The sequence below is a fragment of the Parasteatoda tepidariorum genome, chromosome 3 (assembly GCF_982258835.1).
Source record: "Parasteatoda tepidariorum strain Cologne lab strain chromosome 3, Ptep-v5.0, whole genome shotgun sequence".
In the NCBI taxonomy this organism is placed as follows: domain Eukaryota; kingdom Metazoa; phylum Arthropoda; class Arachnida; order Araneae; family Theridiidae; genus Parasteatoda; species Parasteatoda tepidariorum.
The window spans coordinates 115,259,397-115,273,787 of record NC_141757.1 but is presented as its reverse complement, the minus strand read 5'-3'; the positions used below and the strand labels follow the sequence as shown (position 1 = coordinate 115,273,787).

The 14,391-nt window shown below is 31.0% G+C and overlaps 1 protein-coding gene across 5 annotated transcripts in view; it reads left to right on the top strand.

The window, feature by feature from the left end:
- LOC107436417 (uncharacterized) overlaps window positions 1–14,391 on the top strand; it is a 145,312-nt gene that overhangs the window by 109,418 nt on the left and 21,503 nt on the right. For 2 of the 5 annotated variants that reach the window (XM_087159950.1, XM_087159951.1), the window contains exons 13-15: window positions 535–807; window positions 5,541–5,661; window positions 10,945–10,994. In XM_087159950.1, the coding sequence (XP_087016076.1) occupies window positions 535–807; window positions 5,541–5,661; window positions 10,945–10,994 (444 nt within the window). The remainder of the gene's footprint in view (window positions 1–534; window positions 808–5,540; window positions 5,662–10,944; window positions 10,995–14,391) is intronic. The other 3 variants (XM_087159954.1, XM_087159953.1, XM_087159952.1) reach the window with 2 other exon arrangements.

Below are 14,391 nucleotides of genomic sequence, written 5' to 3'. Positions count from 1 at the left end.
GAATGAATTTGCATACAATATTATTGTAAGTATGAGTTTTAAATTTTTATTTCACACTTACGCAGTTGAGGTTTTTTTTGTTGTCCAATTATGTCCACTTCTTTTGTACTATTGCTACGACAGTCGAGTATATGTAGGAATACCGGATACTTCTAGGAACTTTTTTTATACCTTGGATACCTATATGGGCTTTTAGGCATTACCAACTAACATTTTGCTCCAATTTTAAGTGCCTTTTTTAAGTGGCTATTTCAAGCTTTTTAAATGCCTTTTTGCCTGCCTATTTTTGCATTTTTTTATTGCCTGAAATTCCGGGCTTTACTAATGACTAAGTTCCACAGACACTAGTCTTTTAACATGATAATTATAAAAATTTTGAAAAGAGAGAGACTAAAGACGTTATGTTTCAATTTTTTTGTTTTGCGATTACGAACGCTTCACAATGAATTTGCTATACCACTCTGACTCCACCTGCACTTAGTTAAAAAAAATTGAAATCTAGAGATGGAAAATTGGATGACTATTTCTTTTCAGAGAGCGAAGTCCCCCGCAGTCCATCTCATCTTAAGCACTTTGATAAACATCCCAATCATCATCACGCACTATTTGTAAACAAGGCAGAAAACCACAAAATGCTGCAAGACAAGACTGCCTTAATGGACGCGACCAGGAAGGCAGCAGTCTTTAATGTGGAGGACGAACACCGGCGTCTTCACGAGCAAGACCACCTAGACGATGAGAGGTGTACGTGTTATTCACCCAGATGTTATTGTTCTATAGGCGATGGCAGATATGTTGAATCCAGAGGTGGTTCGAAAAATAGTTTGTTTTTAAATGTTGATCACCTCCTGACTGCACCCGTGGTGTTCATTTTCGTATGGTGGCTTCCACTAAGTGCCGCCATCTGTTGGTCTGCACGGAATAATCGAAAATGAATTGAACTTTTCATACATAGTGCAATGAAACATTTCAATAACACTTTAAATGATGCTATGCATAAAAAAAGTTGCTTGTACTGACATCAGTTGCAAAATTAATTTTTATTAAAATATTAGCAGAATTTAGTATTAAAATCGTTAAAAAGTTAATTTGAGTTTTGAAAAAAAAAATTTTTTTTTCTCTTTTTTTTAATTTAAATGCATCCAAATTTTATTTTTTCTGACCTAACAGAGAAAAAAAATATCTCGTGGTAACCAAGTTTATAAAAGACTAATTCATTGATCTTATTTCCATACTTCTTTCAAATAAAAATGACAAGTAATTTAATGAAATATTTCTTCCTAAAATAATTTTATGACTCAAAATTTCTTAAAAACATTTTTTTTTTCGTAAAGTTTAGGTCATAAACTTCTTTGAAAAATAAGTTGTTCTTATGTATAGACCCTATGTTCAATTTCGAAAGAGGATCTCTAGAAAGTAACGGAAGAAATTATGAAATTGATTCGTGATTTTTTCCGTTACTTCAAAGATTTAGTTTTTCCGTTACTTTCCGCGTAATTGTTTTTTATATGCTTTTTCGTAAACTGAAGAGTTTTCAATGCAGGATTATAACTTCTTTTGTCGGCTCAGAATATGTTCCTAAAATGTATTTCTATTTTTAGCACCCGCAGTATAGTATTTTTAAATGTGTTATACAAATATTGTATCTTTACTACCGTTCACATCAGAAATAATTTTATTTACAATCGTATGCTAAAAGTACAATAGTTATTCACATACCACGTGTTTCAGAAATACAAATTACTACACTGTAAAAAAAATTTCTTGAATTTAATGAAAAAGCTATCAGTTGTTGTGCCAGAATAAAATCGTTTATTTCACAGAAAAATAATGTTATTTAAAAACGGACGACTGTTTTTAAGCAGATAAGTGCTATAAGTCCCACAGAACACTGATTGCAAGGACACTGTTCTTACGATTATAACACCGAAGTTAAGCATCACAATGTCCGGTCAGTAAGAGGATGGATGGCTGCTTTGATCAGTCTTCGTAGGGACCGAGGGTATGCAGTATCGGATCTCGCTAAACTATTCTAACGTAAAGTGTTCAACTTCGCGCAGGTCATCGAGCTACTAAAGTGGGGGAGCCATCCCCACCTTGCTGAGGATCAAAATTGTGAACATCCTAAGAGATGTTTTCTAAACCGTCGCAATCGTCTGCAGCTCAAGTGCAACGTAAATAAAGTACCTCCCTACCTACCTAGATACCCGTTATTTTAACAAATCAACTGTTACTTTAACAGAACAAAATAACTATGTCAGCATTGTAGTAGGTGCGAGCCTAAAGCAGAACTCGCAAGACCAATCAAAGCCGGGATTTGAAACCCGGGTCCCCTCATTAACACTAGAAAGACTGAAACTTAATATATACCTACGTTGCCCAAAAGCAGTCAAAATGACTTGATTGTGAAAGAATAACTAATGTGTATAACTAAATATAATGTGAATAACTAATTTTTAATATTATTTACAGTTACATAAGAAGTTATTATTAAATATTAACAACAAAAAAATTATATGTTGTTCAAAAATTCTAAGAAATTGTGTCATTATATACACCATTGTTTTTCTAATTGAAATTAAAAATCAGTCAAAATAACTTCCTTGGACAATCTAGTGTTAAGAGGCAAGCGTTCTGTCTTCTGAGTTACGTCTGCTTTAGCTGTTGATTATAAAGAAATATATTAAAAGTTTTATAGAAATTATTTTAATTGTAAAAGTGCTTAAAACTACACGGACTTATCCTTATGAAAATTCCTGGCAGTTTAACTTACTGAAACATTATGTCTAAAGATAGATAATTAACAGGTGGAGCATCAATTCGAAAATGAAGTTTAATCACAATTTTGTTTATACGATGTTCAAAATCTTAAAATTATTTCTGAAAAATAAGAGCACGTATAGAAAACAATCGTAAAATGATTTAAAAAAAAAAAGAGGTTATCTTATGGTAAGAAAAACTGCATTGCAGAAACAAAAATTTGAATTGACAGTTTTGTTCCATTTATGATTATTGTGAAGAACAGATTAAAACCATACGCGTTGAAAGTCTGCAAATAAACGGGAATTTTTTTCAGTGCGCGGGTAGCGATTAAAAATAAAAAGAAAGAAAAGCATTACAAAAAAAGTTTTTCAATTAAAAATATGCTTTTTTTCTTCTTCAGAATTCGCAGTTATTTTTTGCAGTGTATTATTAAATGTGCAATACGTAAGCTGCACACATATTGTATCTTTACACACTTTCAAATCTAAAGTAATCTTATGCTAACAGTACAATAGTTTAACACACACCGCATGTTTAAGAAATACATATCACCAGCAGATGAAAAGTTTAGCAGAAAAATGCGTTAAGAGTCAGTTTAAAAACCACCAATTTTGTAGGTTTATGCCACGTTGTAGTTTATAGGTACTTTATTTACGTCGCACTAGAACTGCACAATGGGCAATTGGAGACGGTTTGATAAGCTTCCCTGAGGATGCTTCCCAAGGTTGCTGCCTTGCAGCTTTTGGGTGCCCTGCTTTGGTAGCCCGATAACCTGCTTGCGAAGTCGAGCACTTTACGGTAGAACAGTTTAACGAGGACCGATAGTGTGCACCCTCGGTCCCTACGCACGTTGATCAAAGTGGTCACCCATCCGCTTACTGAACGCAGCCAGTGATGCTTTACTTCGGTGTTCTAATGGGAACATTGTCTTTACTAAATGTGTAATACATTAGATAAATATATATTGTATCTTTGCACACCTTCAAATCAGAAGTAATCTACTTATGAAAGATGTCATCACTGATGCTAATAGTACAATAGTTTAACATACACCACATATTTAAAAAATACAAATCACTGTCTGATGAAAAGTTCAACTGAAGAGTTATTTTTAGAACCTCCAATTTGGTAGGTTTATGCAACGTTGTTGTAGAAATTCAAATCTTTTTACAAAGCAGTCTTCAATGAAAGAAGTGCGATTCGGTGCTTTTTAAACAGTCGGAGTTTTTTATTTATTTTAAAACTGAATTTATTCAGTTTATAAAACTTTTGCTCACTATTCACTTTTAGTAAGTTTTTTTAACATACTTTAAGATTTGTATTCATTAAGTTCTTAAACTCCTTTCATATCAAAGAAAGAACGTTATTCTTTTAAACAATTTTAATTATTTTATTTTGGGTGCGATTATGTTAAGTTCGATTCATTTTCGATTTTTCCATTGTAGCATGTTTGTGCTGTTCGTATAATCATTTTCACGACACTGCAAATAAAACAAGTATTTATATGATGCTGTTGAAGCTTATGCACTATGCTTTTATAACATAAAGTGAAACTTCTGACTAATGTGTTTCTTATCACAATTTAAACTTGCTTAAAATATTTAAATTTTAAATTATACATAAAGATGGAACGTAGAAATTAGAAAGTGTTTCAAATTTTACTAAAAAATATTTTAATTTTAAATTATATTGACTAATGAAGTTTCAGGAATTAACTAATTCTTAAAATTAAAAAAAAAAAACAACAAAAAATTACTATAAAGCATAATTTAATTCTATGGGTTCTATTGCTTTTCTTTATTTTTGAAATGTTTTAGCCGCCATTTTTAAATCTGAAGAAATATTATAAAGCCCATGTTAGAAAATGAATGAGATTTGTGGAAGTACATGTATATTTAAATGGATCTTAACATGTACTTGTTTACAAAACAGCTGAATTTCCAAGTTAAAGGACGTGCTATGATTAGCAGTAAGTGTACAAACAAAATATTAATTCTGCCAAGACAAGGCGCTAAGCATGTCACTGAAATTTCAACACACTTGAAATACAGTTTTTTATGTAAAATATTGAGTTTTGCGCAACACCATTAGAAGAGTATGAAAAAAAAATCTTCCTGACTATAATTTTATAACTTTATTCAGCATTAAATGATGTTTTCTGAAAAAATTCCTTTTTTATTTGCATAGTGATGAAATACCAAACATTCAGATTAGAATATGGTTTTTTAAATTCAAACCACCGCCAATTGTAACCTTACATTAAGCGAATCTAGATTTCCCACAAAGCTAAACGAAGTGGTAATAATAAAGAAATAAAAAAACCAAAACAAACATCGTATTTTTCTTTTAATAGTGACAAATAGGCTTTTGGAAAAATATTTGTTTTAAAATTTAAAGCAAATTTTCTTTTAATGATGTGTGGCATTAAAGTAAGCGGGTTAAAAATTAGTCAAGACATATTCGTTGGCTATTCGTTGGATTTCTAGAAAACTATTTTATTTCGCTTAGGAAAGAACCAATATCTGACGACTTTTATTATTGTCATAATTTTTGTCAAAAGTCATAATAATTCATAAATCAGAAAACCATGACTCATGGAAAAGTTATAGTAATAAATAATATTACTTAATTGTAAATAATAAAGTGTAAAAGAAAAGTACTAAGCAAGCCATAAGCTCACATACATAATTTTAAGATAAATCACATTATAAGAAGCGATAAAAAATTCGGTGATACTTATTTTGAGAGTTTATCTGAATACTTATATATATTTTTAGTGAAAGATGAAAATGAAGATGACCCGCCGGGATATCCAACTCCATCCCCTGAGCCAGTTTTTCCAACTCCTATTCCTACTCCTGAGCCAGAAGAAGATTTTTGGAGGCCCGAACCAACACCGTAAGAGACATTAAATAATTTAGGAAAGCTGGCGTTTTAAATTGGTTATTTTTTTTTAAAGAATATTTTAAGGCTTGCAAATTGTTGATAAATCGTTGCTATATTTTAAAAAATAGCTGTTAAATGAAACAGTATATTTTTAAATACTCTGTTAGAAGTTTTAAAACAAGTTAAATCAAACTACCGTTCAAAATTACCGCAGTGAAAAAAGAGTATGTTCAAAACTACTGTAATATAATGAAATTTTTAGTGTTAGTTTTTACAGAAGTTAATGATTTTGGAAAAATAAAAAATATGGTTTTATAACATGTAAATGTATTGAAAATGCGTTAAAATTTGGCAATTTCATCATGATACCTAAGAGCAGGGTGTGAAAACCCTTTATTCGGTTAAGTTTACTTTTCAGTTTTAAATTTTATACCTAATGTAGCGAAATAATACGAATAATAATTTTGGAAATCAGAATTTCATTTAAACTGATACCATATGAACGGAAAAGTTGCTAAATGAATGGTTTAAATACTGTATATTTTGATTTTATTGACTAATTAAATTATTTTTTTTTACGAAAAATATTATTTACATGCAGTATAGGGATTTTAGTTCTTTCTCCGTGCTCAAGGTTCCTGTTCTAAGCCAATAGTATTTCTTAATCTTATTTACACGACACTACAGCGTGAACTAAAGTATGCTTAAATGTAAAATTTTTCTTAAGATTGTAAGGAATGCGCACTATTTTAAGTTCAATATACCAATTATATGGTCCAATAATTTTTATGCTACTATACGCTGAAGAATTTATAGCAAAACTTTCAATAGTGCAAAAATTGAAAGACGCCTTTTTTAAAAAAAGATTTGAGTGAGGAGCACTTTTAATCATGAAACTCATACATTAATAAATTATTCGTTTTATTGAATTTGTTTTATGAAAAATTAATATTTTTTATATTATGTTTTTTTTTAAGTATTTTTTTTTAAAACACTGCTAAAACATTTGGAATGTATCAAAGTATAATATCATTCAAATGTACTGTACACTGTAAAAAAAAGGATTTCTCAAAATTTACCAAAAATGTCTCAAAATATTTGCGAAACAAATGATAGTGGAACTTAAGAACCATGTATTCAACATTGAAACAGCATGTATTAATTTTTAAACAAAATGTATAGTCACCAAAGTGGAGGGAGAAATATGTGTGAGCAGTGGCGGATCCAGCGGGGGGTCATAGGGGTCATGATCCCCTCCCCCAAATTTTAAAAAAAAGTAAAAATAATTTTTTTTAATAGTTTACAAAAGAAATAAAATATTTTAAATATTATTTAAGGGAGCGTATACACCTAGGTAGGTCGGAAAAATCGATTTTTTCCCATCTAATTATGTTCTTCACTGTCTAAAGAATCATAATCCAAAAGATTAAAACGAAATTCGTCATAGTTTCATTGTAAACATTAAGCTCCAAGCGCGCTTCAACAGGTTTCACCAAAGATTGTATTTGCCAAAGTTTCTAAAAAACGCATTACATTTATTATTTAAAGACTTTGAATACTTGAATTATTTATGTATTGTTCATTATGAAAAAAATAAATGAGAAGACTAGCATTAAAAACCCCAGTTTTTTTTTCCAAAAAAATATTAATTTTTTTTTTATATAAAAGATCCGAGTCCATGACATCCCCCCCCCCCCAGGAAAAAATTCTGGAACCGCCCCTGTGTGTGAGAGAGAGATGTTTGTTAGCTGCCGTCAAGAGTCTAAACCAAGAATATCCGAGTTCGTGGTAGGATGCTCTAATCCCTATAATTTGTCCCCCATAAATTGATCTCCAGTCCAGGAAGAGTTTGGAAGCTTTACATAGTGACATACATACCTCATGCCCTGCATTTCATTATCTTAAAAGTTTTGAAAGTTTAGTGAAATAAGTAAAAAGTAAAATTAAAATCACTTAACTCTGGACCAATGAGACCTTTTTTTCCAAACGAAATACCTTTGTACCACTGAAATTGAAAATTAGTGTATCATGGTGTGTGACCACTATACAAAGCTCCGTGGACAGGGTTGTACAACTATGGTTTTAGAACATTTTGATACGAATCCAGATGTCCTTAATCCGAGTTCTGCAGGTAGCCAATGGACATCTTTCACTCTCGCATATTCCTCCCTTCACATAACTTTTCCGACTATGCATTTTGCTCAAAATTGGGTATACGCTGTTTCAACATTTAATACACGGGGTTTTCTAATTCGACTATCATTTGTTTCGAAGGGGATAGCCTGGTTGGCAGGGTGCTGGACTCTCACGCGCGTGAGAACGGGAGTTCGAATCTTGCCAGCCGAAGCTACTGCTGTATTGTTAAATCTTTCGGGTCACAAAGTCCTCCATGTTCTTATGACGAATCAATACATCTGGCAGTACTGAATTGGAGACAGATCGTTCTGTGGTTCAAGTCAAAATTACGATCTGTGGATGAATGAATGGATTTATGAATGGGAAGAAGTCGAAATCTTTTCCATAGATGGCGCCACTGGAAAAAAAGAATAATCGCACCCCTTCTGCCTTAATGGCCAAGACAACAACAACAGCATTTGTTTCGAAGTGATCTTCATACATTTTTGCGCAAGTTTCAGAAACTCTTTTTTTAAATGTAATCTTAATATCGGGCAAATGTAGTCTTATCATGTAGTCTTAACATAGGGCAAATGGAGTTTTAACATAGGTTACATAAATCAATCTTTCTTAAGCTTCACTACACAATTTTGTAGCTTAATTTGAAGAGAAAAATGCTTCAACTTAGCACCACATCAAAGTTGTAGCGAATTAGAAAGGTGGTATTAAGAAGGTGAGAGTCAATGCAAAGTGTATCAATTGCATGAAAACTCAGGTTTTTACTTTTACACAGAAAATTTTGAAATTTTACTCACAGGGTTCTTTACGAATGCAAAATTCTATGGTGGCTATGAATGTTGAAATCTCGCTTAGAATAAATATTATAAACACATTTATATATAAACTATATTAACATCATCTAATTATTATAATTAAGCATTTGCATCCTGAGCCTTGAAGTTTTAATTTTACATCTGACATAAAAATGAACTTCGATGAAAATATCAGTTTGCAAAATTAAAAATTTAATTCTCTGGCTAAGTAAAAGAAATTATTGCGATTTTCGACAAAATAACGTTACACGTATAAAGTTCCTTAAGACTTTGACATTTTTCTCATAAATATGACGCTTTGTCACGAAATAATTTTTAACTCTAACTTTAATTAATAATTTTTTGACGACTTTACATTTGTCTTAAAGAAACTTTAACTTCGAAAGTTACAAAATAAATATTAAATATATATTGTTTATTTACTCTGAATACTATTATATCTTAATTAAAACTCTTACTTGCAAAAGTTATCTAAAGAAAAAAAAGTAATTTAAATCTTTATAATATATTAAAACTATTTTTGCTTCTACAATACGAGTCAGACGCACATTTTTTTTACAGTGTGAATTCTAAGTTATGTATTATATATGTTTTAATTAAAGTTCTTATTCATGTGAATAAATACTCGTGACATCGTAAATCGGAGATAAGAAGAGATTTAGTTGTTGCTATGGAAACCTTTGTTTCTTTGTTAGTCATAATTAGTCATATTTCTCTTGAGAGTGAATAAACCGTTGCTTAGCAACTCACCATTAATCTAAAATGCGAAACTGTTAAATTTCGGATTTAATCTTTTTGCAACTGTACGAGGCATATAAAGACAGAATCAGTAACATTTCTATCAAAGGCATTAAATCTGAAATACTCATTTAGAATTGCTCTATTATTAATTGAAGACCTAAGCAAAAAGTATATATTACAACATGCTCGAGCAATTTTAGTTGCAAATATTTGTAATTGAATAAAAATTTTTTATGTAAACATGTATACACAAATATGCATACATACATACACATATATATGTATATATATGTAATATATATACATATAAAAGAGAGAAAGGAAAAAATAAAGTGATTGAATATCTTTAAATTGTTTTATCGTACACGAAACTAATGGTATTATGAAAGGAATATAGATCATGTAAATCATTTGGAATATTTAAGCAAATTAATGTATTGTAACTTAAGAAGGTAGAAAATAATGTTTTATTTGAATTTCTTATTTATTTTTCGCTAGGAGTAAACTTTGTCGCTAGCATAAATTTCAAAGTGCTTAATGTACTGAGCCTATTTATATCCTATATTATGATTTCACAAATTTAAATGATAGTTTTATAATTTTTTTTAGCCTGTCGATTGCAGGGAACTTTTGGTAGGAGTTCTCTTACCATATCTATTTTTTTGTACGTGAAAATAAAAACAAAAAATAGTGTTTTAAGCAAAAACCAGGAAATATGACTTTTGAATAATTTCTATAGCTGTAGAATCATTCTTTTATCAACGTTAATGAGAAAATGTATTTTTAAAAAATTTGAAAACAGCCATTAGGCCTAATGCATTGATTCATAAACGATTGATTTATTTTACTTTAGTAAGAGACATAATAGTACTGTAGATAGGTAAAACAATAAAAATAGAATAATGCATAATACTTTTAATGTAAAAATCTTTTATCATCCAAAAAACAATATGATTGAGTTGTAATAGTTCGCGTTAGTGAGTGAAGCGAGTATTTGATAAATATTTTTCCAAGTGACATTTATTGATTAAAACAGGAAATTTTCTTGCACAATATATCAAATTAAGATATTTATTCAATAAATATTATTCCAAATCATCAAAAAACTTAATAAAAAAGCTCTTCAAAAATTTTCAGAGGCCGCCATTTTGAATGATCACCATTATTGTTTAGGGCTAAATCTGATATGGCCTCTCATTCAAACTTAAAGCTTTATATGTGTGGTAAATGCGTGCTAATTTTTATGCTTCTATTAATAAAGGCGGGATTCTTTTATGCGTGTCGCAAATCTGCCCACGCGATGAGAGAATAATAAACATAGAACATGTTTCATGGTTTAATGTATTCAAATTTATTCCTCAGACAAGGCTTTTTTAAGTTAAAAATAAAAAAAAGGCACAATTTTGTTTTATGTTGCAGGCGGAAACTATGAAAATTTTATTAAAATATTTTTATTTTGTGGTAAGTGAGAGTATTCAAAAAAGTTTTGAACAATACCCTTAAATGAAAAAAGAGTATTAACATAACTTTAATATACGTTAAGAATACTTTTTGTTATATTTATTGTAATCCTTATGTCTATTGACACTGTCCTTTCATTATTTAGAGAGCCAGAAGAAATATCTTTGCCCGGAGCTATTTCTGAACCAGAACCAGGTAATACTATTATAATTAAATGTGAAAAGGATCCACTCAGGTTTTTTTGACAAAAGATACAACCTTCAATTGAAATTTCGTAATGAAGTTCACAATTTAAATCATTCTAAGAAGATAGTTTGAAATTTTAACTGTAGCCGCATTAGAGGAATTTTTATAACCTTTCAAAGTCTGTTATATAATGTATGCGTTATCATTGCAACACACCCACACTGATTGCCATAAGAAATCAAGCAACAAGAAAAAGTAAACTGAATGGAACGGAATTTTACACGCGTAAGAACGAACAAAGTTGATATAAGTAAGTGATTAAAAAACCAAACTGAAACTTTCATTTATGACAGGAAAAACTGAAAATGAATAAAGTTTTAGTAACATGTTGAGACACCTCTAGCATGAAAGGACAATGCGATAAGGCCAGGCCTCCCCTTTTAATGTTCTGTAGTAACTCGTTCAACCACTGTTGCTTTTGTTTGGTGTCACACTCAACGGGATTGGATGGAAGAGAACTAGATCGTCTTCAGCAACAAATCCAGGTTCAATTTAGACCGTGATGACATTCATGTTGTGTGTGAAGCTTCCGGGGTGAACCAATATCTCCTAGACAAGAGCAGGCCTCTGCACGGGCTTCCATAAATAAAACAGTCGATCCTTTAGTAGTCCAAACGTAATGACATATTTCGTATTTTCCACCACTACGCAGCTTAGTACCCCGAACGTAATGACATCTTTCTTATTTTTCATCTACTGCGCATATTAACTTCGTTACATCGGACTACTAAGTTGATCCGTGCTGAGGCCTTCTAGGAGGTGTTGGGTGAACGACTCAGTCTTGCCTACGTTGCACAGTAGCCCACCTCTCCTACAGCTATTGTGAGGGTAGGGGTGTCATCTTATACAACAAACGATCGACTGCACCATGACAGCCCAACCATAAGTTTGTGACATCCTTAAACCACATGGGGTTCCTCTCCTGTTAGGGATTCAAGGAACTATTTTTTCAACAGATATCAAGGATGTCACATGACTACCTCCGCCACATTAACAACCTTCTCTGGCCAAATTGATCCCCAGATTTCTCACTGATTGTGCATATTTGGTATTAGTTAGCACGGCAAGTTGGACAGCTTACGGGTTACTCGAATTGGAGGTTTTTTCATAGCAATTGCAGAACGAGATGCCACAGAATATTATAAGGGACTTATATACCTCAATGCCTGGCAGTATAGTATCATGTATTTTGCGCTTGAGGTGTCTAAACAGAGGGTACTAAAATCTCCATTTTTGGTATTTTTTCTTGCAATGAATGGATTACTTTGCTTTCAATCCCTTATTCATATCAATGCTGTACTTATGTATGTAAAATTAAATTTATTTCTGACAAATCTTTCTTGGTGGGAGAATTTATATGGCAATTGTGCATATTCAAATTTTACACGGGGTTTCTGAAAAGTATGGAAATCGTCAGTTCAAAAACTTCACACCTAACATCTAAACATACACGTTTGAAATGTTTTCGAAAAATGCATTTAAATTAACGAAATTGTCCCTAACTTTATCCATTAAGGGGGTCTTGTCAATTTTAAAATCATAAAATTTTAATTTTACCAATTGTAATTAACCAATTGTAACTTTGCCAATTGTAACCTTAATTTTACCAGTTGTAAGTACACCAATTGTAACTAGCAGATTTTTTTGAAGTTTTGTTCACAGATGGCGCGACAATCGCCAAATTAAAATCGTGTACAAATTGTTTATAATTGACTTTTTTTGAGAATTGCGTACCAGATCTTAAAAAAGATGTAGTTTTTTGATATTTTGCAAAGAAAAAAAAAGCTCTTTCAGTGGATGACCCTCAAGTACTGACGGTTGAGTTTAGTATTATCTGAATGCATCTTTTGAAAATATTTCACATGTGCAGGTTTAATTTTTGGTATTATGGATATTCATTATGATATTTGGCCTTTTCTATACTTTCTCAGAAGAAGATAGTTTAGATATTTTTCCCCAAATACTTATTTCCAATAATCTAAAATAAAGCAGATAACAAGTAAATTAATCTAATGATTTTTTTTGTAAAAATTTTCCCCACACATTACTTCTGCTTTAATTCTCTGTATAAGGAAAAGGAAAGGCGGGCTCAAATGAGCCCAGCAACCCAAGTCTGGACGCATCACGGACTCGGTGATTTAAGATAGATTTCGGTGAAATACCTCATTGGCAATTCTGTCTAATACCTCATTCACATGGTTTTTTTGAGGTGATAAACGATTTATTATGGCTATTTCTTATTTTGTTTAGTTATCTTAGTTTCGAGACACAGCAACACACAATTCGGTTTTTACTGGTTAATGGTTTAAAATTTTTGATTCTAAAAACAGTTTATTAATCTCGGATTTAAGTTATAAGCCTTTTTGCGTCTGACAAGCTGTCTGGTCATGGGATTCAAATGAGTTTGCCCAAACTCATCTCCAGTCTTTTAACAAAAATATTTTAAAAACTATCATAACACATTTATTTTTCCTGAGACGGCTGAATATATGATCACAAAGTACAGTATTGGAAAAATTATTATAAAATCCGAAGTTTTTTCTTTAAATCTAATTACCGAATCAAGGTAATAATCAGGGTAAACGTACTTTTAGAATTTTTCTTCATCATGATTTTTTTTACAACGTTCATAGTTTATTAAGAATAGTCTTCTTTTTTTTATTCCTTCTTTGAAGATTAAATAGTGCTAGAGAATTAATTTTACAAACTTATTTTCTGTGCAAATATGAATTAAGTACTGTATAGGTAAAAATATATTGACTCATTGCCTTAAATTATAACCTTATTCCAGACAGCAAGTCCCACCGTGTTCAAGTGTCCTACTAAATACTATAACGTTTTTATAACAGAGATATATTAACTAAATATGTAGGGGAAAGCGTTGTACCTTTTTGATGACCACCATATCATTGACATCAATTGGCGACAAAACAAGACTAACATAGTTATTCCACCAAGAGTTAGTCTAGAATAGCTCACAATTAAAGTGAGATTTCTGGGAGCTAGAAAATAAAAGGAAAAAAATTCCATGGAAAGTAATTATTATTATTTCATAATTTTTAAAAAAATATTTTTTCCATTTTATTAGTCTTAAAAATTAAGAATGAGTACCAAGGTACAATACCCTTCATCCCAAGGTACAACATGCTGTTGTACCTTGGGATACTTTGCAAGAGTGTAAAATATAATTTATTAGTCTATCATGAAATAATATATTTTAAATTTTAAAATGTTTATAGATTCTTTAAATGGTAAGTAATAAGATATTACTTGCATTTCTACTGTAATCTTTAACCAAGTAAAAATAAAAATATGTGCTTTCAAACTGTTCCAAGGTACAACGTCT